Source organism: Eutrigla gurnardus (genome assembly GCF_963514095.1).
Source record: "Eutrigla gurnardus genome assembly, chromosome: 10".
Taxonomy (NCBI): Eukaryota; Metazoa; Chordata; class Actinopteri; order Perciformes; family Triglidae; genus Eutrigla; species Eutrigla gurnardus.
This window is the reverse complement of record NC_139924.1, coordinates 7,983,983-8,010,226: the sequence shown is the minus strand read 5'-3', so window position 1 is coordinate 8,010,226 and position 26,244 is coordinate 7,983,983. Positions and strand designations below refer to the sequence as shown.

At 42.0% G+C, this 26,244-nt stretch overlaps 1 protein-coding gene across 3 annotated transcripts in view; it reads right to left on the bottom strand.

Annotated features, from left to right (window-relative positions):
• Positions 1-26,244, bottom strand: part of LOC311020372 (leucine-rich repeat and fibronectin type III domain-containing protein 1-like protein) — a 138,744-nt gene that overhangs the window by 40,629 nt on the left and 71,871 nt on the right. For all 3 annotated transcript variants that reach the window (XM_084020370.1, XM_084020371.1, XM_084020372.1), the window contains exons 3-8: positions 18,323-18,539; positions 16,885-17,036; positions 16,406-16,659; positions 15,988-16,231; positions 15,700-15,857; positions 14,574-14,954 (exon numbers count right to left, since the gene is read on the bottom strand). In XM_084020370.1, the coding sequence (XP_083876496.1) occupies positions 14,574-14,954; positions 15,700-15,857; positions 15,988-16,231; positions 16,406-16,659; positions 16,885-17,036; positions 18,323-18,518 (1,385 nt within the window). In that variant the 5' untranslated portion in view covers positions 18,519-18,539. The remainder of the gene's footprint in view (positions 1-14,573; positions 14,955-15,699; positions 15,858-15,987; positions 16,232-16,405; positions 16,660-16,884; positions 17,037-18,322; positions 18,540-26,244) is intronic.

Below are 26,244 nucleotides of genomic sequence, written 5' to 3'. Positions count from 1 at the left end.
ATTGACATATGAAGCACGACTATATGATAGCAAAGTCCAGACTCTTCTCTGTTCTGGCGCCTCAGTGGTGGAACGAACTCCCGACCAATGTCAGGACAGCAGAGTCACTGCCATCTTCCGAAAAAGGCTCAAGACTCACCTGTTCAGACTTCACCTCGACTCTACATAGCATGACCCACTAACACCCTCCCTCGACACCCCCCCCCCCCCCGCAAAAAAAAAAAAAAAAAAACCTTACCTATAGCACTCAGATCATAGCACTGTTGCTCTTGAAGTACTACTTTACTCAGATGAGGACCTAACACTTGTTATATTTTTAGCTCTTACTGCATCGGCAATGATACGTCGTGGTTTCTTTATTTCCTTCTTTTGACAAATGTACTTATTGTAAGTCGCTTTGGACAAAAGCGTCTGCTAAATGACCTAAATGTAAATGTAAATATGATAGTATGCTTTATCATCGTTGCATGAATGGAAAAGTTAACCAAAACTATTGCAAAGGCATCCCCGAGTTGATGACGTCTGTGAGCCGACATGTGGGTTGCTAAGCTATTCTAATGACTGGGTTTTGTGGGAGGATTAAACTACATTTGGAATGTAATGACTGGTGTCTGCGCGGGACAGAATAAGTCTCCGAATTATCACAGCACATTTAACAAATTAACAAGGTTGTGATTCAAGTTTATGGCCGTGGGAGAATCGCAAAAGGGAGGACATTTCACGATCGCAAAGCGGTCAGCAATAAAACGTGAAGCACCACAACAGAATCGCTCGGTGCAGTTGTTTTAAATACACCTGCAACGCGCTGACGTATGAGCTCAAACCGCCCGAAACGGAACAGCTGAACGCAGGTGAACGACGGCGAATGTGCAGGTTTTTAATGAAGACTCGGTTGTGGAATCTCGGGGCAACACCACCCATCACTCTAATTTATTAAGTGCAAAGCCTCCTGTTGGAAACAATTCACTGCCTGTGGCAAACCTTGATCTCCATTTACTCATGGCTTGGGCAGATGTTATGAATATCTGATTAGTGCTCTGGAATATACCGTGTAGTCATTATTCAGGAATACTGATTAATTATTCATATCAACGTTGCTGCAGAAGGTGTTCTTTTGTTAAAGAGCTTCTGACAGTTCAAATACTTCACGGTCCTTAACCATGTATGGGAATCATTCATTCTTAAATAGTTGCGGATTCAATTGTTTTGAAGACAATAACACAACACGGGGCTTGCGTTTCTGATTGATGTGTTGTCTGAGTCATGTGGATATGACCGAGCAATTACAAGATGGCTGGGGATGTGGCTCTGTTTGTCGCGGCACCTGTCTGGTAAATAGAAGAACCTAGGTTTGAATACCAGCCGTGTTAGTCTTCTCTCTCTCACTCTTCGTCTGTCCTTCACGCTGACTCTTGTTCTCTTTCTCTAAAAAGTCATCTGCCATGCACTTGTGTCAGGCTGAAGGTGTTGAGGCTGTGGCTAAGCTGAGAGTGAGGACGGTGTATCAATAAAAGCAAAATGTGCAGTGGAAGCAGAATTCATCACCATGGACACGGAGCACGTAACTGAACCAACGGATGAAACTTCAGCACCTCGGGGTCCCCTAGGATCTGTGGGTCAGACTATTTAATGTCTACAGCTGTGAGGTAAAATACACAGCAATTACACGAGTCCAACGCTTTAGTATACATAATGTAGCTTAACCTTCAGCCTTGCAACAATGCAATATTAATGGGGCCAAGCAGATTCAAAATGCGATGGACTGATTAGAGGGGGGGCTTGATGCTGACAATAGCTGGTATCAATCAATGCTGTTCATCAATATAACAGCATGCCGCATTTGGAAAATGGGAAAGTGCGTCCTGATACAGGATCGCTGTATACGTATGCGATGAGGCGTGCGTTTATTTATAGAGGGAATCTGGGATTAGAAGATAGAAGGAAATAAAAAAAGACATCTGAGAAAGAAGTAAGAGGACGAGGGTATGAATAATGGAGGGATCGAGCAAGAGAACGACAGGAAGAGAGAGAGAGAGAGAGGCAATGAGAGTGTTGTGTTTCAGGTCCATACCAACAGGAAAAGAATGTATCTCACCTCGATATCCAACACACCCACTGAGCAACAACATCAATGCCTCCGTTGTAATCGTGTTTCACATGACCTCCAAACAGAACCGTTCCTCATTACAGGTTCACATGTTGTGTTCTTGATCTATATCAAACAAACACACAAACACACTCGCACTCGCACACACACAAAGAAACTGTATTTGTAGTTCGGACATTTCTACTCTTAACAAGTTAATGCATTTTATGAAAGAAATGTTTTCTCTGGAAATAGAAATGGGAGGAATGTTTTCTAAAGACCAATTTATTCCTTTTATTAAGCAGGATAAAAGGCAGCTTTATTAGACAGAAGTACAGAAAAGGGTTTGTTCAAGGTTGGACTGAAGTACGATGAGGAAGGGACTAAAATATACACATTTTAACAAAATAAAATGTTGAAAAATAAAAACTAGAAAATACAAGAAACAAAACTATTTGTGTCAAAAAAACTGCTAATAAAACTTGCAAAGTTGCCAAACAAGGTTAAAATGGTTTTCATGTTGACTTCTTATATTTGTCTTTTCTATTTTCTTCAATATATAAATATTTTTATATAAAAAATAAAACAATATTATTTCAGGATAGCCACCTATATAGGTAATTTGTGTGGGCAAATCTGTGTCCATTAAATGCATTTTGAATAATAAAAACACCCTGCACTTTAAACAGCTACAGTGTAATTTATTTATTCCTTCTGTTTTTCCCCTGGATCCTGTCCTTAATCCTTAACATAACCACTAATACCACTTAACCCTCACCCAGTGGATGGAGGGAAACGGATATGAATCAAGATGGGAGTGAATAGGAAGCAAAATAAATAACATTAGACCCCAACAGAGAACAAACAAAGTAAATAATAGAAATGAAACTGGCTGTGTATGGATATCTCATATGCACAAGCTTACCCTGAGTCAATTGTAAAGCAGTTGCAAATAGGACAAGGACATCAATGCTTAATACTTAGTTAATTTCATCCTAGAGTCTGCTGAACTGCATTGGACTGTAATACACTCTAACTACCTGGGTTTCCCTGGTAGGGTTTGGATGGACTTATCTTACTTACTATTTTTCTTTATCTTGATTTTCTTGGGCTCTTTATTTTTCTTAAAGTGACAAACGAAATAAGAACAGCAAGATTGACAATTATTTTGGTGGAATACTAAATGTTTTATGTTGCAGTAGAAGAGCCCTTTTAAACTTCAAACTCCATAAGGGCTGAGTGGCTTTAGCAGGTCATCTTTTAACCATAAGGTTGAGGGGTTCAATCCCCATCTCCTAAATACTCAGCCTGAGTTAAATGCAGAGGTCACATTTCACGTATGTAACTGCATGTATTTGACAGTTGTAATAATGTTTTGGTCCTACTGCCCAGCACTGCAAACGATTGGAGAGAGCACTATCCACTGTGGCAACAATCCCAATCCCATTTTGGTTTATGGCTGTATAATTTCTCCTAACAACCCACAATCGGATCCAATAACAGCAGAACTAAAATCCAATGTCTTAAAATGTGCACAAACCCTGGAAAAAGAGAGAAAACACTCCTACTCACAGGGCTGTTCAGACAACATCCCACATATCAAGTAAATGGGGAATTTCTATTATTTTAATGTAGCTGACCTGCATGTGTATGTTTGGACTGTGGCAGGAAGCTCAAGTGGAAAAGGGGAGCTCCACACAGACGATTTAAATATTTTATCGAGCTGTTTAAAACAATGTGCACTTTGTAGGTTAGCAGCTACAGGGTTGTTTAATATCAGCACAGTTTTGCTCGCTTCAATCATGCAAAGCCCTCGCCTCCATCTCCATCTTTTTATGACGACTTAAACCTGTTTTCATTTCTATTGATCTCAATAATCATGAAAATGCGCTTGGAATTTGCCATAATGTGGAGGTGCCTATGACTAGATAAGTTACTAATTAAATTAAAGCATTTTTTTCTTTTTAAATTATTGACATTTCTGAACTGTTGTGAGGTTCCATCCTCTCACAGCTGCCGTCGTATAAGGAGGTCTGAGTTCAACACCAGGAGGCAGCTTAAAACATAGATAAACCGTGATTAAATATATTAAGCTTGTGCAAGTGCAGGATGGAAACGCAATCATTAATGACGACTTTATTTACTCATATTTCATTGAGTGTTGTGGGATGCAATCTATCTACCATCTCTCATCTCTTATCCCTTCTTAACATCCAAAGCTCCTTTTCCTCCATTCCCCTCATCCTCTTGTGTTTTCCCTTCGCTCTGCTCCTCCCCCTCCTGCCACGTTCTCCTCCGTAAAACCACTGCCTCCTTCATTCACTGCCTTTCTCCTCTTCCCCACACTCCCTTCCTCTGACAGCGTGTCTTTGTTAATTACTCTTCCCTCCATCCATGAAGGGCTGGAGATTGGCTGTGTGGGGGGAGGGTGGTGCTAATAAAACACTGATTTGGGAAGATGACGAGAACGGCAACAAGACGCCAAACAAGGGGATTCGAGGGGATGGGTCAGGCAGCCGGCGGCGTTCTGCTGAGCTCCGCAAATATCCGGGAGAGGAGGAGAAAAGGAGGCGGGGGGAGGCCAAGACTGGAGGAGGAACCATGGAGACGAAAGAAAAAGATAAAAGCAGAAAGAGAGCTGACGAACAGGGAATAAAGATGGGAAGGAGCGGGAGAGTTGGAACAAGGCAGAAAAAAAGGGTGTGACAAATTAACACAATATACAATGTGGGATGCAAAATAGACTTAGGGTGAGCTTACATGAAGAAAGAGAAGAAGACGTGAAAGAGAGAAAGAAGTAGACATGACTAAACAGGCTGTGTCTTTGAACTTAACATCTCTGATCTGACTCATTTAGTCTGTTTAATTGGCACAAATGCAGCAGGTACCAGCTCTGTGTGTGTGTGCATGTGTGTGTGTGTGTGTGTGTGTGTGTGTGTGTGTGTGTGTGTGTGTGTGTGTGTGTGTGTGTGTGTGTGTGTGTGTGTGTGTGTGTGTGTGTGTGTGTGGACAGTCATTCGTCATTAGGCCCTTAAGCTCATTAGTACATACACATTGTGTCATTCAATTAAATGACAATGACCTACAGCACACTGACTGCTCATAGCGGAAGTGGGGATGTGTGTGTGTGTTTCTGTGTGTGTGTGTGTGTGTTTCTGTGTGTGTGTGTGTGTGTTATGATTGTGCAGATATATCAGTTTGATGCTGAGCCTGCATGTCTTCTCTTCATCAATCAATTATTATGTTTAATTAATGTCAGACATGTTGCCATGGTAGTGACACTATTTGTAACTGCAGTCATTGGGATTATTATTGTAACAATGGAACCATTCTAGGGCACAAAATAAGCAGCTTCAGTCAGATAAATGGTACATGGGCATGTAAGCACCATCATATAAGTCTCTAAAAAGTATGTTTTAGTGCAAGTTCCTTATTTTTTACTGTGGTAGATCTCATTAAATCAAGCTGCTGCTTTACCGACCTCTGTGTTTTTATTAGCCATATGATCTATTATTTATCATTTCAAGGTCAAACGCATGTGACCAGGGCTCCGTCATTAAAGTGTAATTTAGTGCGTAACAGGGCGGCTAACCAAGACTAACTCATTATTCATGTCACTCAATTTAAACGATGATCAATGCAATAGTAGGGCCAATAAAGCTCCTGTATATTTCTGTCTTTTTTAAATTTTTTATGTAGCTGTTCTTTAAACTTATGGATAGGTTATCACTATAATTTACACATGCATCTATATAACAGTTGCTTTATCTGATCTCCATTTCCCTCTGTATTTTAGTGCATCTTGTCTATCATGAAAAAAACCCACAACACTTAGAGCCTTCAATAGCAAAAAAAACTTGCCCAGAGTTTTAAGCATTAAAGGGAATTCTAACTTGTTTAATAAATATGTGAAACATTATGTCCTCCAACTCCTCAGAACTTCCGCTGTATTGCATGGGGAACTGTATAACGCAGGTATAGCGAATTGTGAAGTTGTGAAATATGCATAAGAAAGAAGATAAGAAGCATATGCCTCAGCATTTTTGAATTATTTATTGATTTAGTTGGTTGGTATTTTATTTCTTTTTTGTTACAAAACCATGTGCTTTATAAATGCTTTATTTAACAGACTGTTACCTTCGCTACATATACGCATGTCAAACATGCTTACAAATGCACATCACGCATGAAGAAGCTTGTTTGTGCTTCATATAATGTACATGTCAAAAAAATATTAGTAGCCTGCATGCACCCACCTGCTCTCTCTCTCAAACACACACACACACACACACACACACACACACACACACACACACACACACACACACACACACACACCCTCTTTTACCCCTCGTCCTGTTCGACACAGTTCCCCACATGCAGGCCCACCACCTCAGCCCACCCAGCGATGCTCCATATGCTCCCATCACCTGCTCCCATGCTATTAACCCCCCCCCCCCCCCCCCCATGACATCAGCTCATTCATATTTCAGTTTAATGATGCAATTTACTATTAATATAACTCTAATGGGTTTCAACATTCTATACTAAAGTAGTATACTAGGTACACTGGGTGTACACCACTGCATACTACCAACTATATGCATTCAGAATAGAACTGAAGGTATCTTGGAAGATTAAAACACAGAAAATACTACTCCTTTTACCCCTGGCTGTGGGAGAAAAACAGCCCTGTCTGTCTGCTGATTGAGTCTGACAAATAATAACACATCAGCGTCACATCTTGTTATCATCCATTTAAAGATGCGGTACAAAAAGTGCATTTGCTAACGTCACATAATGTACGCAAAATCTCTGAAAGCACACGAGCGAGTAAAGAGCTGCCAAACCGGTACGAGAGCAGCTATCCTCTGCAGGTGATCTAGGTATTACTGAAGCATGTTTCCAGTCACTTCATCAACTTGGCCGAGGAAGCCATTATCCAAAGAGCCATAAACCACAGACGATGTATAAAAAACGTAGAGGGACAAGATAGTTAGGTCACAGCCGATGGCTGTCTGTGGGTGTATGTGTTTCTGTGTGACTAAAGGGGCTCACATTGACCTCTGTCTGCTTTTGCGTGATGAGGAGAATGTGAGGCGCATAACATTTTTCAGCTCAACCTGGACACAAACGTGCACAATTTTAGAGAAGAATCTAAGTTGCGGGCTTAAAGGACAGGTTTTGAAGAGATATCTATTGAATGTGTGTGTGTTTTTTTGCGTCTGTGTGAGATTGTGTGCTTATGCATGCGCGATGGGGCTTTGCATTGGTGGCAGAAGATTAATGTACTGTGAATGCACCTTTAAAATCCTGTCACGCACCCACACCAGAATTAAAGAGTATGCTTTATGGAGTGGGTACCAACAGTGTGTCTGAAGGCCGACACACTGCAAAGAGAAAAGAAAAAATAGAATTTATTGTGGTAGATCAAACCAAAAGGTCTGCAAATATGGTACTATTATTTCACCCTTTTTCAAATCAACTTGTGTCAGTGCTTTAACTTTGATTTTCTTTTTATTGATGCACTGCTTTGTTATGAGTCCACACATTGTTGGTGACATTGCTGAATGAGTGCAAACTGCACAAGAAGGCGGATTAAATGATAGGAAAAGTAAGTCTCCAAGGTCCAAATGAAACCAAGTTACTGATGCAGATATTTTTTTGCACTGCAGGTTTCAGTTCAGTGCTGCAGCGGTCTCTGCTCATGTTACATATCATTGACAAAATGTAGTATACATAGTGTCGTGGGATGCAGAAGCGCATGCTCCAGTTACAGAGGTGCAGTTTCAACTCGAACCTTGGATTCTCAAACAGGATGCTCTGATTGGCAGATCTCAGTCAGATTCTGCTCACGCAGCAATATGTCGAGCCTGACCGCATCCATTAGGTGTTCATGTCTGCATTATGATTGCGATCCTGCATACATTTGATATGCCCTCGAGTCCCAAGTACATGCACCAGCCCTGAGGAGTCCCATGTTACATTCAGGCTGCGGTTGCAGTGAAGCTAAAGATAGTTCCCTTTCGAGGTTAGCTACCAGAACAAGACATGTACAGGTTTGGTCGGACTAGTAGATGGCAGTGTCAGTAAAAGGTTCAAGGTTTTTTTCTTTGCCTGTAGGCAGACCTGTAGTGGAGGCTAAACGCACGTAAACACCGTTTACGCACCTCTGCGTGTCGTATACGCAAATGTAAATTAGTTTATCCATGTTGACATTTACATGCCGTTAACGTCTTCCTAGACACATTGTTCCACTGCATTATGGTACGTGTCTGTGACCAATCACCGACTGTGGCAGCTATCAGGAAGCGGCAGGTCGTCTCTATTGATCAGTGGCTCGATACACGTTGATGAACAGACTGTTAAAATGGATATTAGGTGATTTGTGAAGTGTCCCTGGTGACACCGTCACCTCCAACAGATACAGCACAAGGCATCGATTACAAAGTAAGTCCAAAGTGCAATACTTTACCTTTTTTAAACCCGTCTTTAAAGGGTTAACCCGTCTTTAAAGGGTTAACCCTTTAAAGACGGCTGTTGTTTTGGTTCGCATAAGATGACGCATTCAGTCAGTGACGATAACGTCCCCACTATTGTACACAGCTCTTTGCTAGCGAGTTATGTTTAATGCCTTGATGCACAGCGTGGAACTTATTTTTCTCCTCCAATGCAATCTCGGGTATAAAGTCACAACGACGAAGTGTGGATGATGTTGATGTCTCTCTGGCATGCTTGTCCTTTGTTTTTAAAAGGGGAGCTCCCCCTCCCCTCCGGTATGGTACATAATATAGGCATACGCCACGCGGTATATCCAGGTCTGCCTTACTGCATTCATAGAATTCATAGTTTACTCACCTCTGATTTTTCCACTACAGCCCTGCCTGTATGGGGAGTCAATCATTCCCAGAGAGTGGGAAAAGAAACATGCTGCACTTTAGCATCAGGCTTAAAGGTGATAAACACATCAAATAATCCCCTGGTTGGTTGTGTGGCCGTGTGAGTAAAATAAACATCTTCCAGAATTGTGAAAGGCAGCCATCTTCAACCTGCAGTCTGTATCTCCATGAATACAGGTGTCAGGCAATAGCAGGGCTGATGACGAAGATTGAGTATATTTGTGCACACATACAGAGCGTCCCTCTCATTACCAAACACTGACAGAATGAGTGTTCCAGGCAGTGAGGGGAAATGCGATGCAGACCACATGTGAACACCCAGCGATGCATCATCTCGGATCCTTCTGACAGGGACTTATAAATCATATCAAAATGAAAAGTGTAATTTTAGGCAAATAAGGCTCCAGATTGGGCTGCCTGGTTACGGAGTGCAAGCAAAGCCAAGCCAAGCAGGCTTGTTTGCTTAGATAATGTGCTATCCCTGGTGCTGCCTGCGGTGGAATCTAGGCTATTGATCCTTCCTGACCTCTGACTGATCACAGCTCAGTACGTTCAATAAAGAATTGTTGCTTGTTCCAAAAGCTCTACCAGCAGAATAATCAACATGCACACACACATACACACACTCTATCTCTCTCGCTCTAAATGACACAAGGTTAAACAGCAACCTACTGTACATAACAAATCAAACACCATAGGGGAAAACTCTCTCTCCGTCTGCTTCACACGGCAAAACGTTAATGAAACACAACTGTTCAGCTCCCGGCTGGGTGGACCGTTTGCTGCCATGTCATTCACCTGCTCTCCCCCCACATTTCCTTTCTTTCTCCACCGTCGCTGTCAAATAAAGGCTGTTTATTGGCAGCGGTTTCCCAGTTTGAAAACTCTCTGCTTGACACAATCACCGTTACACAGTGTAGCTTTAAAAGGAAGATAAAAAGGGTAGAAATCCATAGCAATCAGGTAATTATTATGTCTCCTTCCGTAAAGTGGCCTGAAAACAAGCGCATTAAATCACTCACGTCTTCAAATTCCAAAATTCGCTCAAAGCACCTCGAGCGCCTCGCTTTGAAAAAACTTTTAACTCAGAGTGGAAAAGCACTCCACGCCATTTGCATTTTTTCCTCGTCATGGTGACTTTTTGATCTGAACAGAAAAAGGAGGCCTGGAGGCAAATTGGTGTGGTCCTTTTTTAAATAAAACAAATATTTTGTACCTCATGTTAGAAGTACAGTAAAGAGATGAGGGGCACTATGAGCTCATGCAGTGTCACTTTAAATAACACACACACACACACAGAGACTCTTCGAGGAGCCTCCCGTAGAGGTCTGTTGCAGTTGATGGCACTAAAACTGCCATTAGGTTTCTGTCAGCTGCCATCTGGTCCGGTGTGGTCGAATAGGCATTGATCATTTTAGTCAGGGGGGTTTGAAGAGCATGTCCCAGACACAGGGTTAACCAATACACTGTTGATCAATGGGTTTCCAAGTACATACACACATGTGCACACACACTCACAATAATGGCATCGATCGTAAGTAGTCGGGGGGGTTTAAGACTGAGTCAGAGAGCCCTCTTTAGGCTCCTCAGGAAATCCTCTATTGATGGTCTTTCTAAACTAAGATGATTCTAAATTGTGCTGTCTGCTTAAATAACAGTTAAACAATAAGGAAACTGATTGCAGTGTACGGGTAATAAAATGCTTTCATCCAGATACTCTGGCTGGAGTCATTTACTCAGGGAGAAAGAAAAATCAAGAAACGTAGAAATTATTATGCTTTTTAAATTCAGCTATCATTCTATGTGCCTGAAAAACCAGATCAAATCTTCCTGATCAGACTTGAATATCGCGTGACGAAGAGAAACCAATGCAGATAAATCAAAGAAATGAAAAGTAATTATCTTGACGCCCACGTGGAAGTAAAAAAACACTGCTTGTGTCATAAGAAAAAAATCTTTCTACACTGATACAGAAAAAGGAACACATTAAATATTTTCTTTCTATCAATTCTAATCATGACGCTTCAACGAGTGTGATGTTGATTACTTTTAAAGATATTCAGTTTTTATGCAACGGATGTTCCAAATGTAAAGCTGGATACATGTGTTGATCTGGAATGGCCTCTCCTTGTGGCACCGATATGGTGTTTTTCTCATTCTCTATTTCCTGCATTCTCTGCTCCCCCCTCGTCCTCTCCCCTCCTGCAACCTCTTGTCTCTTCATGGCATTGTGCCTCACCCCTCCTAATGGATATTGACCAAAGAAAGACAGATGAGAGGTTCTGGGCACACATTCACACTTGCAGGACTGTTTTTTTTTCTCCTTTTACTCGGAGCAGAGCTGGTGATGATGATGGGTCCTAATGGTTGTTAATCTCACAAAGCCATGTGACACCAAATACTGTATCAAAGTCATGATTGAACCATAATCTTATGTGATGGAGTTTAAGTAAGATCACAAGAAAATACTCTTATGCAACATGACATTCTTTTAAAGTGAATGTGGATTGGGCAGCATGATGGATCAGATAGTGATATAGGCATACAGTATAGAAGATGATGTCGCTTGAGCATCCATGCGTTTTTATGTGCTATGCCACATGCATCTCTAATGCTTCCTCCTCTTTCATTTGACAGTGGCTAGATAAGCAGAAGCTGAAATAGCCATACTTCTGTTAAGCCCTCTTTATTGTGTTTTTGTTATTGTGTTCAAGTTGTAGTCCTTAAGATTTCAGCCCCGGTTGATATGGCGATATGCGTGGTTGCTGTGACATCACCAAGTATGGTCACGACAGCAAATACTCCTTAAGCAGCTACTTTGTCAGAAATACAGCAGCAGAGCAACTCAAATAGCCATTCACAGTGCAAACAAACTCATTGTTTTTAATAAGCAACACAGTCAAAAATGAATGCAACCTCAATTACTGTGCAGGAAGGTGTCAGTCTCCTGCAGCTCTTCATCTAAAAACCCACAGTGGTTGTTTTTCTAGTTCCTTTATCCCCTTACAAAAAATTAAATGATGATCTGCTGTCAAAAAAAGACAGAAATGACCATCGTCATGTTGAGTAGAAGCATTTTTGATGAACAATTCTGTAGGTGCACAGTTAGGCCAATATCAATTAGATAGAATTAGGTTTGAATCATTTGGATGGGAAGCTCAGTCCAGCATAGGATGGCAGACTCTGCCACTGGTATTAAACAACTACAGAGAGATCATTATTGAATGTAAATACACTGAATAGCTGTTGCAGAAAAAAATTAACCAGACCATAAATATGATCAAACATGGGGTTTAATGTGCATGTGAAGATAACACACTGGAATGTTTTCTCACTACGTTTGTCTATATGGCTGCAAATCTGCATAGTTAGTATGCTATGTGGTGAATGCGTGTTACTGGCATGCTCTCTTATTTCTTATATTATTTCATTGAATGGCTCGGTTATACAGTTTAATTGTGGACATCCAGACAATCTGCTTGATATCTCGAGGCTCATCAGATCAACAGCTTCCCACAGAAAGATCTACACACACCTACACCTGACTTGTAAGGAGTGTGTTTTGTAGCAACAGTGCTGCTGTGTCCACTAACTGCAGCCAACCTTGAATGGGCAGGTACAGAAGGGAGGTTGCTATGCAGGAGATCGGTTGCCATGCTTAGAATTGTAAGAAGGTCCTTGTCTCCCACTGTTAGCTGAAATGTGAATAAACAAGTGTCCTCCAGCTTAGAAATAACATCATGACCCCCCCACCCCGCCCCGTTTTAAAGTGTTGACTTTCTCCTTTCATCATGGATGGATTTGACACACGCAATCACAGGTTTTTCTTTCAAGAATATTTTTTCCCCTGTGAGACGATTTCAGCTGTTGATCAAGAGTAAAAAGGCCAAAGCAGAGCTAAATTGGTGATCAGATAATCCTGTAGGGCAATGAAGACATTTTTGATTTATGTCCGTAATCACAGAAGACAGTGATCGGCATTTATTTGACCACTGTATTTGCACCTTTTAGAGGAAATGATATAAATTGATAGTTGGAAGTACTCCTCAGTAATAGTATTAAAGCCACCCGTCACTCATAACGAGACCTGGGAGATTTCCCCAACCTGTTGCCACGACAACTCCGCAATGTTTGAAAACTCCTCAGAAGTGGAAGATTCCCCCTGACCACCAGCATTTAGAACACAACTTAATTAGAACGCACACAGCACATGCTCTGTGGTAGTTAAACCACTTTTCTTTTTCTTTGTTTGTTTTACAGCTAGATGACTGCAGCCGTCTGCCATAAAACATTCTGCTGCAGTTTTACAGGAACGGACGCCATGACACGAGAGCCTATTTGTCAAAGCCTTGTGTCGAAAGCACCAATTGGCCCATTCATTTAAGTTCTTTGTGTCTCATTCACAGATACACAAAAGTCTAATATACCCTTGCTGTTGTTCTATTATTAATATGACTTGCCACACAATGACCTTTTATACCCATAACGATGTGCATAAAATGAGGCTCATTGCATTAATATTATTATATGGCTGCAATGACACCATTATCAAAAATAATTAACATAAAACCTTGAGCTGCTCTTTCAATCCATTAAAATTCCTTGGGTGTTCATTCCCATCTTATTTAGACTTAGGGTGACATCATGCATTATGTGCAGGAGCATGTTGGGGCGACTGTGGCTCAGTTGGTAGAGCGGGTTGGCCAATGTTCGGAGGGTCGGCGGTTCGATCCCCGCCCTTGTCACTGTGTCATGGTCGTTGTGTCCTTGGGCAAGACACTTCACCCAGCTTGCCTCGTGTGAATGTGTATGACTGCTGTATGTTTGTGGTGGTGGTCGGAGGGGCCGTAGGCGCAGAATGGCAGCCATGCTTCCGTCAGTCTGCCCCAGGGCAGCTGTGGCTACTATCGTAGTTTACCACCACCGATATGACTGTGTGTGAATGAATGGAACCTGGAACCCTGTCAGAGCGCTTTGAGTGTCTTGAAAAGCGGCATATAAATGCAATCCATTATTATTATTAAAACACATAACAACTTGCCTGCTCGAATGAGGGATCTATTAAATTATGCTTTGCTTCTTCATTGAAACTTTTTACCAAACGTTGTAGTGGTTCGATAGTCACCAGTTTAAGCGTCAATTAGTCACTTCAGACCCAACAGAATATGGAAAAGTATCATATTTATAGAGCCATAATGTAAATACCAGCAATGAAACAATGCGGAAACAAGATCAGTACATCGACGCAGCACTGGAGCAAGCTGACAGATAAGCATTAAAGCGGCAGCATTCACATTTTGCCGAGGCCCAGCCAACCTGGCAATGGCTCTGTTCCACTACAGAGGTCTTTATCATTTCAGTTGATTAGACTTTTACGACTGGATGACTGGCTAATCTCCATTTGTATCATCTATCATCTGCTCCTATCCTCATCGCAGCTGCTGAAGCAACCTGATTTTAATTCATACACAGCTACGCTCACACTGACAAATGCACAGAAATGCGTTTTTACAATACTCCTGAAAGAATTCATAAGTGTCGCCTTCAATAGTGTCAGACAGATCAAAAAATAATATAGATAAACAGACCTGTAAACCAGTGTGTCATCCCCAGAGCTGTTGTACTGGACCTGGAACATTCTGACTCCAGTAGAAGAGGTCTGACTGCTCCATCTAATGAGGGCAGAATTCCCCGTCAGTTCCACCAACGAGACCCTGCGGTCCACCCCTCTTGTCTCGTTGTTGGGCAACGCAACCTTGGACGAGGTTAGGATGTCAGAGGGGGCAGGTTCAGACGACGGGTCTCGGCTGCGGCTTGTGCTGTTTGCCAAATGGGGCATCGCCGTGACGACTAACTCCACCCTTCCTGTGGATTCACCTGCTGCGTTGGAAGCAATGCAGGTGAAGTTACCTGAATCCTTGAGGGATGTGACATTTATCTCCAGGCTTCCGTTAGAGAAAACCAAAGTCCTGAAACAAATTGCATCATAGAGTGAATTAGTTTGATTCATTGATAAATGTCTTAACAAAGTAACAGATATATACTGTACAAAAATAGTGATTCATTTCAATAAAGAAAGGAGCAAGACACATTCACTTCTGGTTGCAAAATGATCCTCCATTATCTGAATTTAAGAGGGAACTCCCTTCTGGTCCCACATCGTTCAATCCTGTAAGCCCTCTTTCTATGTCACTCGCGCAGAATACAGAAGACATATGAATCAAATACCATCAATCATTGTATAACTGATGCTGTGTCTGCAAAAACCATTACTAGGAAGCCACATATTTGACCTGTATTCCACCTGTATTGGTTAGCAGATGGAAATATGAGAAAGGTGTGACCTTAACAACAACCTTATGATCCTGATTCAGAGTTGGCCCACGAGCCATGTGCCCACGCCCTACTACTACAGCCAAGAAAGAAATGATGTGAGACACACTGACTGACTTTCTGACTTGGTTGCACATTGGCACATCGCACTGAGCTGGAGCAGTACAAGGAGAAATATTTGAACAGCCCTTCTGTTGCACCGGCCAAGTGGGTTGCCAGGTTTCAGATATCATTGAAAAAGTAAAAAGTCACATGCGCTAAATTAACACCCCACCTTTAATTTTGAGAAACACTCTATAGGCCTATTAAGAAAAGTAATTAATTATTATTATTATTATTTTTAAACAAGACTACATAATTGTATAGAATTAATCTTAGTACCTGGTGCCATTAGATATGAGTCTCCCTTCAGGGCTGATCCAGTGAACTTCAGGCTCAGGGTCACCATTTGCCTTGCACTTAAGGCTCGCAGGCTGGCCTTCCATAGCCACTGTATGAGGCGACTTACGAGTCAGAACTGGTGGGTCACAAATAAATTCCTAATGGGCAAAAAAAGAAAAGAAATAAGGTAATTATCATCATTCACATTATTAATGGTGTATCTTGCTCTCGAGATTATGAGACATAGTTGTATTGGGTTTGCTGTAAGTGAAAAGCTTAAAATGTCACCTCTTCAGGTATTGTCCAGAAGTATTTGGCACTGAGGTCAGCGGGAGAGGCGCATGTCTCAAGGTCGTCTTCCCTGGTCAGTCTTCTCAACCACAGAAGTTCACAGTTACAGTGAAGAGGGTTGCCACCAAAACTCAACACCAGGGAAGTGAGGGGTGAGCCTTTGGATTTGGCATAAACTGGGATTCTCAGGAACAACGGGTCCGGGGGAATTTTCTTCAGCTTGTTGGATGTCATGTCTAGCCTGTGAAAGGACAGAGTAGGGAGAAAATGAGGGGTGGATAAGAGGAGAGAGGGAAAAAGAGAGAGAGAGACAAATTATTAATTGATAACAGTAATGTATTCAGTTGATCAGCAAACCAGCCTGTGCATCTACACATTATCTGTCCATGTTTCATCGTCTCATCTATCTATTTACCTGGCCAGCTTGTGTAGGTTGGTGAAAACACCTTGGGGAACATTTTCTATGAGGTTATGATCCATATTTAGGGTGTTGACATTGGTTAGGCGCCCAATTGTGTCCCAGGGTGCCTGGGCAAGGTTGTTGTAACTAAGGTCAAGATCCTCCAGTGTGGACAGGAAGTCATCAAAGGCATGGGGAGATATGGAGTGGAGCTGATTGTTGGCAAGGATCAGGTGACGAAGGTTGGTCAGGCCTTTGAAATGTTCGTCCTGGTTGGTGAAAAAGCAAAAATGTTGTGAGAAACATCACAGTAATATCATAAATTATGTAAGATATGCATCTTTCTGTCTTTGTAATCCTATCATTCAATTATGTATATCCATTAACCAACTATCCAAACTAAAACGCCTCTGTTTGTTTAAAATGTATCACCCCAATGAGTTATCTGACTATGGATTCCCATTTAAGATCATTATTCCATTCACGAGTCTCACCTTGATCACAGTTAATCTATTGGAGTCTAGGTGGAGTGCTCTCAGTCGCCGCAGGTCACTGAAGGCTGACGGGAGAATCTGACTGATGGTGTTTCTGGACAGGGTCAGATGTAGCAGGCTGGTCATGTTGGCAAAGTCCTTTCTTCGGACAGCTGGGAGTGAGCAGAATAAACAAATGCCCAATCAGCTGAGTCCAAGCCAGACACTGCTTGCAAGTACCAATACAAGTACCCTTAAAGTGATACCAATATCAGGGGTGCCGAATCGCTCCGTTGGTAGAGACCGGCGAAGCTGAATGGAAGCTGTGTGTGGTTCCCACTGGCTAGCTAATCACTGCCACAGAACAGCTCTCATATAGTGTTTAGAGCTGATAATGCCATCCTGACACATGGTTACATGGTACCACCCACCCTCTTCTTCCTCAAGTTATCACTGTTATCTCTGTATTGGTGGGTCAATCATACGTCACATTAAATCAATCATGCTTGCAGTGTTGGTCATTTTCTTCCAGAACGATTGCAGGTATCATTTGACTGGAGTAATGCGGATACTACTTGGGTGCTAGGTTATTTTGCTCGAAACTTTAAGGATATCGAGTATTGATAACAATCCCTGGTACAAAGGAAAGAATGCAAGTCAGGACATACATATTTGGACAGGGAGAAAGGAAGTGATGGTTACTGAAATGATGTGTACTTTTCTGCTGAACATGCTGCTTTGATCACATTTGGCCACATGCAAATCATTTAGATTTATATTTAGATGGCAATCTCATGCCTAATTAGACTCTAGAGTTCAGAGTCTGGACCCCAGGATACTAAGGATGTTTTAATTCCCATAACATTAACTTTTTGGCAACATACACAAAGAGCCTCAGTCGACAGCACACATAATCTCGTATTCCCCAAAATGAGACTTGAAATTAAATCTTTTTTTCCTATTTTGCACAGGGTAGCGCTTGATTTGATTTGGACGTGAACAATGTGACTTAAATAACTATGGCTGTGTGATATTGTTAATGGTGCATTAAATTCAATTTCTGGGCCCTGAAAGCAGCCTTTGTTTAGCTTGTGTGTCTTTTGTTTTGGCAAACTATGGACTAGGATTTCTTTCAACTTGAGTATGGGAAGCTTACGTAGCTGCCTTGGTGGGAGCTAAAGGGAATCCAGATTAAAATAAAAGGATAAAGCAACAATTCAGTTCTTAAAAATAAGTACGTTTCAAAGTATCCAAGATAGCTCTTTGATATAAGGAGATGAATCATGAATGAGATTTACTAGACTGAATGACAAAACCGACAAAAAAGTTTTAAAAGAATGAAAGTTAAAAAGATTAACCCAGACTCATAGTCATGTCCAACAAAAAAAGAACTGTGCCATGAGTCAACATCTGTTTTTCAAGTTACCATGCAAAATGGCTTAATGTCTGGGTATGTTACCTGTAATGAAGTTTTCTTGGAGCCGTAGCTCCACGGTGCGCCGGTCAATGGCAGCAGGAACAAACAGCAAGCCCGTCTTGGAGCAGAGGATGGCGAGCGATGGTGAAAGGCTCTGGCACATACAGCGTTTCGGACACGGCTGTCCCCTGCATGCTGCTGCCAGCAACAGCAAAGACAACCACAGCCGTTCCATCATCCTGCACTGGGAACAGGGCAACTGGAAGACAGAAGGAGATGAACTGTGAGTTTAAAATTCAATAAGACAAAGACATTTTAAAATGTTCAAAAGCACACAAACAAAGAAAAACAAGCAGCTATTGTTTGTAGCTCGGTAAACTGGCAATCCGGCAAAGTGGTGACCCACAGCTGGCAGTAACATATTGACTTCAAATTATTCAATATGAAACTCAATACTAATTCCATATGAAATAACCACGCATTGACATTTCGCTCAGCCCTACTTGTACACAGTCTTATGGCTCCATAATGTGCCACATGAAATTCACTGTAAATAAAAAAAGTGATGGGTAATGGAAGAACCTGTGTAGCCCTGTAGTTCTTTTCACACACAGTAGTGTCTTTGTCCTTTTATACTGAGTGTGTTCCCCCTGCATGTATTCAAATGTCCCACACAAACAACAAAATAGACCAAAACCACAAGCTGAATATTTTTGGAGGCGCACAATGAATAATTGTGTGACTCCTGCTAACACTGTTAACCTAAACGCACAATTCCACAGCCAAACTGTTATTAAGCAAAATACTCTCTTCATAATAACTTCAATTTGATATTATCGTAAAGTCAGGAGAGGAGGACGAGAAGTAGATCATTGCACTCTTCGGGAGCCAGACTAAATTGCACGATGCTGTGAGCTCATAATGGGCTCTATCATTGTGCAGCTGCATGGTGAGCTGCCATTTCCCAGAGGCACACTGGGGAGTTTTTCCACCAGTACATGTTTGATATTTTGGCGAGATGTAATATAGGTGAGGAGTGTCTAAAAAACATTTAGTTAACTTACTCTGCACACAACACAACAGCACGTATGCTAAGTGAAGACTTCTTAGCAGCACACATCCAGCTGTGTTCCTATCCACATTAAACCGATTTGTTATATGTCACTATTCTGGAGTAGCTTTATAAGCAGTGCAAATTAACCATGCCGGGCATGATGACACTCCGAGGACTCGCGGGACACACACACACACACACACACACACAATTTAACACAGTTCCATCAAACGTTGTCGGACAGATTTGTCTCTTCCCAGTTAACGCCACGTTAGCCCCCTCAGGGACGTCCTTTCCTCACTCACTATCTGTTCCCAACAACACCTGTCTAATTCTCCAACAGGTGTGGCAAAGGCAGCACCTGACGAGTCCCATTTTACAATTGCGATAGATGTTCACCTCCACCTGCCATGATATAATGTGATAAAAATCAAAATGTATCTGCTCAAAACTGTTTTACGTGGATAGAAAGGTGCACCTGCGTTTTACAGCTTGAGTTGTGTTGGTGTCGTCTGCTGCATGAAAGTGCGAGGGACTCCAAGTGTCACCAAAGTCATTGAGCAACTACATCTACTCGTCGGGAGTTTAACAAGGAGGCTGAATATGGAGCCGTTTCCTCTCTGCGACTCCAAGCTCACAGTGTGATGTGTGTGTGTGTGTGTGTGTGTGTGTGTGTGTGTGTGTGTGTGTGTGTGTGTGTGTGTGTGTGTGTGTGTGTGTGTGTGTGTGTGTGTGTGTGTGTGTGTGAGTGTGTGTGTACCAGTGGGCAGTATTACATTAGCCTGCCCAGTTTGACTACAAGGCTAATCGATAGCATTGAACTTACCTTCGGAAGGAGGCCTTTGTAAAGTACTACACCTCCATTGTGCTTCTCCCTTGATACTCCTAAAAAACCCTCCGCAGAACATTTTTATCCAGCGATGACAACGCGGTGTACTGCAGCATCACAAGACAAATGATACCCGGTGATTCTTCTCTCCCTTTATCTTAGATCCTCCTGTTTATTATCCGATGAAGTGAATCTGCCAAATATGCAAACAAACAAATGAGTGTGCATGCAATCTTGCCTGCTAAAAATAGACGTGCTGTAATATGATACTTGATGTTCTCTAAGAATGTGAAACGTAGAGCAGAAACGTACACGCTGACACTTCTGTTCTTCTATCTGCCTTTCTGTTTTACTCCCTCTCAACCCTTTGTCATTCAATGTGTTTCTTTCCATTACTCTGTATTACCTGCCGCCTCACCCCCAACCCTCGTCATCCTCCAACCTGTCTCTTAGCTCTTCTTCCTTCCCTTCCCTCAACCTTCTATGTATAAACCATGGTTACTACAGAGGGTCGTTCTCATTCCAAACCGTGCCCTCCACTTTTAGTTCCATCTTCCCTCCCTCCCCATCCCTCATCACGCCTCACTCACGTTCGTGATGGCTATAGTATCTCTACTGCATTCATGTTGCAGAAGCGAGTACCGAGGGTGATTTTGAATGCACGGTTCCCTCTCATGGCTCACCCACTCAGCCGGCGTGCATGTGTGCAGCCTAACTCCACAGTATATGACTGTTCTATTTGAAACATTTACACACACCTCGATCGGTGCTCCCACACATCCAGACTGTGTGTTTTTGAGGCGATTCAATTATGGACATGGTGGGGGGGGGTTTCTGTGTAATGATAGGATGATAGCGATCAGTCACCCACCAATACTCAGTGCCGTGCTTGTTCAGCTATGGAGAGCTAATAACGCGGAAGAACACGGATCCGAGCTGTCTGCCCTCGTTACCAGCTGGAGTGGGGCATTATGGCTGTTGACTATGATATGGATGAAGATCTAATATGCTGTGAATTCTAACTGTTGAAGCATCAGTGCAGGGGAGAGATTGAAAGTTAATGTCAGAGCATTTTAGCCAGGGGCCCTTTCTACTGCATATGTTGGACATACAGTATGGGCAAAACGATGTGTGTCACATTAGGCTTATTATAAATCCAACTCAAACTGTGACAAACAGATCCTTCACAGAGCTGTGTTAAAACCAACTTTGGCCAACATATATGTCAAACTGTGCCATGGGAAAAACCGAGGGCCAAAAACAGTATGTTGTCCTGCAGGCCTCATACTAAGCCAAGGCAGAACCCACTATGGACCCATCTGTGCAAACATATTGTCAAACTTTGTTTTTCTTCCAGTTGCCACTTGACTGAAAAGTAAGAACCGTCCCAGTGGGGGATAGCACAATGCTGAGGGGGCAGTAGTAGTTTTAAAAGAGGAGGATTGAGGGTAACCAGGCTGTGCCATTTCAGCACTTTTAGCTGCATCAGCATGGAGTTCCAGTTCGTTTAACTATATTAAGCCCTGCTGACAGATCAAGTTGTTTCAATCATATGCAAAAGAGGAACGCCAGGGGTTCTAATCTGAGAAAAAAATATATATGGTAAGCATTCAGTGTTAATGCACTTTCCATAATTTGGAAAGAATTTCCATAGAGTAATGAGTGAGTGAGTGAGTTTTGACAAAGCTTGCAGCATCATCGTGCTAAACGTCATGTAATTAATATTATCTGTAACGTTTCTTTGTTTCTGAAAGTTAGAGGTAGCAGACAAAATTCATCCAGCACAATTTTGCAGTAACCGGGGAGCTTCTGCATTGATATTCATTTTCTACTACTGTAAAAAAAAAAAAAAAAAAAAAAGCTGCCAAAACTTTGGGGATGTCTCCAGCATTGACAAATGTTTATGTTTTTATGCTTTTGCAAAGTAAGGCACAAACACACACTGACAGACTCTTTGTTTCGCTTGACAGTATGATCTCCGCTTTGCATTTGTGAATCAATCAGCTTCTCCCAGGCAGAGTATTTTTCAATGTGGCTGGGGCAGATATCGAAGTCAGACTGGGATGCTACATTGCTCTGTGTGTGTGTGTGTGTGTGTGTGTGTGTGTGTGTGTGTGTGTGTGTGTGTGTGTGTGTGTGTGTGTGTGTGTGTGTGTGTTTGTGTGTGTGTGTGTGTGTTTAATACTGGGATTTGAAATGTATTTTGTTCAAGAAAATGGTCATTATGGGAAGAAAATGTAAAAGATACACAAAGCACTTCAAACGCTGCAAAATGTGCCATTTTTTTGGAGGAAATTAACAGTTTTTTTTAGTTGGGTAATACTGGAGGATTCTGAAGTGCATTTTCTTAGGGTGGAAAAAAGTCCCCTCCACAGGTCGCCTGAACCCTACCTGTGAGGATTATAGATTCCTTCCCCACAGTGTATTTTCTTTCATCATTTCACACCAATCAGTTGAAACAAGGGGATGTCTTTAATGTGTTTATTGTTAATATTGCAGAATGCAACGCTGAGGTGTTTACTGTGTTTGAAGAGCCGGAGAGCTGGAGTCTCCTTTCGATTACAGCAGACTTTTCTCTGATTAAAGTCTGTGCTCTCTCGTTGAAAAGAACCCGATGGCACCTAAAGCTCCTATATTTCATTGCATGCATAATGCATTGACACGTGACGTTAATGGAAAACAAGACAACAATGTTTACAGCGTTTCCATCAAAGACGAACAAAAAGCAGAATTAAGCATTAGGCTGACACACAGGTTAGCAGTTCTAGCTAACACTAATAGAAAAATAGTGTTATTACAGCCACATCTGAAGCAATTAGCAACGCAAATCACGACGCACACACAAACATAAGCTTATAAGAGCAAGAACGAGTGGAAAAACGGAGGAAAATGATCGATTATCCAAACTATCAGTAAGAACAGTAAGTCAGAAGAGGAGAGTCAGTAGAAAGAGAAAAACAATGAAGTAGCAGTTATAATAAAGAAGTAAGAAGATAATAGAGAACAAATTGATAGAGTTTGTGATTGTGTAAAGATATGAGGAAATAGTTTAGATGGGCTTAGTCTAGACTCCTGTGGAAGACTCTCAGTCACCCAGTGACTTGACCCGCATGCTCCGCTAATACCCCAGAGGGATGGGATTATGGGAATCATTTTTTAAAATGATATCTGGAGCTCTGGAAATTAGTTCTGATCCTTCCCCTGGAGTTTGCAATCTCTGGTTTAGCAAGATGAGGTATGAATCTAAACTCTGAGCAAGCAAATGCTGTGTCATTTTCTTCTAAAATGTCCATCAAAGGACACATTTACTGTCTGTGAAGATTCTCAGTCATCCAGGTCCCCTTGGGGACAAGGGACACTCCCTTGAGGGCACCAATGCTCGCATTCTGCCCAAAGACAGCTTGAAAGAAGGGTTAAATAATCTATTTTTGTCAACCTGGAACGACCATCTCTCTATAGTGGAGGTGGTTGAACATAACCCAAGGAGCCACATAAAACAGTCCTGGGATCCCTCCCTAGACAAATCAACAACCATCATCACTCAGACAGCATATTGCAAATGCCAATCATGCCAATATGCATATTTTGAAAGCAGATCAAATTGCGAGTGATGATTGCTTTAGCAGAATTTGGATTTTTTTCCCTTGCAAACACTGCTGGAATACTATGCTTATACATTTGAAACCAGCGATCAATAACACAATTTGCTTTTAACATCTTGCTTTGATCACTTAATAAATCAGATGTGGAGGCCAAACGTAGATGCATGTTCCCCCGTGTGTGATAGTTGATATATGACCTGTATTGTATATCTTATTAGCTGCCATATCACCATCCGCCTGGTTTTATTCACCATCATTCGTTAAATTTAGAATTGGAAATAACCCATCGATGTGATCTTTGCACTCGGTACCAGCAATTCATCCATGTCTGCGTGTGTGTGCGCGTGTGCGTGTGTGTGTGTGTGTGTTTCCGGGCCCCTCACTTATGCTGTGTCCAGCCTGCTTTGCCAGAGCACACTGCGCCTCACAATGGAGATGGATCACCCTGTCAGCTTTCTTGCAGAACCTCTGCAGTCTTCCGTGTATAATTTACTGTATCTGTACAAGAGCATCAACGTGCTTGTGTGCACATGTGCTTACTGAGTGTTTATCTCTCCTTTCAACATGAACATGGGGCGTACATTATTGTGTGTATGCATAAATCTGCGTGCGGATGTGTGGACATGAGCTCCCATCTTTAGTATATAGAAGCGTGTGTCTTTAAGGGCTGTACATAAGTGCTTGCTTATTTGTCTTCGTTTTTGTGCACACATGAGGATGGCTGTGTGTGTGTGTGTGTGTGTGTGTGTGTGTGTGTGTGTGTGTGTGTGTGTGTGTGTGTGTGTGTGTGTGTGTGTGTGTGTGTGTGTGGGCGTGTGTGTGCATGCACACTCTATCTATACCTGCAGAGTCTACCCTAGCAAATGCACTAGGTTATTAACGACCTAGAAAGCAGCATCATCCATCTGCTCTGTACACGCACAAAGACTACTGTACAACCACACACACACAAACTTAACTTGAATTACAGGCTACGGGTGTGTTACTTTAAGTGGGTGCATGCTTGTGCGTGTAGAAAGCCGTGCTACAGTTTAATCTAAAATACTCTTGTGATTAATGGTGAAACAAATCTGTGCAGTTTCCGTTTTTTAAATCAACGATATGTCAACCATCGCTGAAGTAAAAACCACACCTGATCTACTCTCTGTTGCTCACTCCCTCTGTAAATATACCTCGTTATGTTCTCTTCCTCTAATGATGGAGGGGAAAGAGTAAACAGGGAGTGAGATTTAGGTGCAAAAGAAATCTGAAATCAAAGTGTGAGAAGGCATGAAAGCAAGTGAAGGGGCGGGCGGTGACCATGGCCCGGCACAGCAATGAAAAGAGATAATGTTAAAGCAGAAACAAAGTGCTCCTCCAGAAAAGGGGTATCTGTCGAAATCAGGAGTGAAGGCAAAGCTTTTATTGGCCGCAGAAAAAACTTGGTGGGTGCCTGTAACTAAGCAACAGCCAATGACACATGGATGGTAACAGTGAGGAGGTGGGAAGAGAAAGTGTGTGTGTTATGGTTGTGGGGGTGTAGTGATAGTGTGTGTGAGGGGGCTGTGAGGAAGTGCAAGATTGGTCTGGAGATCTAGCAAGTAATTTGTGTGTGTGTGTGGGGTGGGGGGGGGGGGGGGGGGGGCGAGAGAGAGAGATACTGTGTTTGTGTTGCATATTGAGTGCAGTAAAAGTGTAGAGGTCCTCAATTTATTTTCGTCCAAGATACACATTGCATCAAAGTGCCCTTGTATTATCATAAAAAACACATTGCGTTGATTTTAAGTGCAAAGAGGGAGATGTTTTATGTAGCATAATTTGGGAAATCCCCCTAAAGTGCGTCCAGACTCTCGACAGAGTCCGTCATCGCAGGGGTGAAAGTGGTTCTGGCTTTCTTATCATGCCAGAACTTCTATCTGTGGAAATTCAGCAGCAGGCCCGCTAAAGCAATCATTGAAAAACTGAATGCCATTAAAGTTAAATTTCAGAGGTGTTTTCCACAACTCTGTCTGCAGTGAATCAGGTCAATAGATGACATATAGCATTAGCCAAGCCTCTCTATAATTTTGCATAATACGCACGCTTGTTGCCCAATGTGAATGGATGGTATAAAAATCCAAACAGGGTAATTGCTCTCGCAACACAAGATAATTACTGAGTTCCTATGACAAGATCTCCATCAGCTAAAGTGCTAAGCACGATATCATAGCAGCCACCGAGGCCACATGGCGACTGAGAGAACCTCATCCACTGATGATGACCGTGTGATGTGGCTGGAGTGTATTCAATCCAAAACATGCAGCCAGCATCTAAAGGGCTCCAAAGAGCTACAGAGTTTGTGTTATTTCGGCTCATGGGCAACCGTTATTTTATATGTAATGGTAATATTTAAAACCTTTTCTTTTTTTTAGCCAAACAAGCTTTGCAAGCTGTTTTCTGCACCGCCGTCTCTCTTTGTGAGTATTTTGTCATTTTGTTTTCCCATTAAATGCCAATTTCA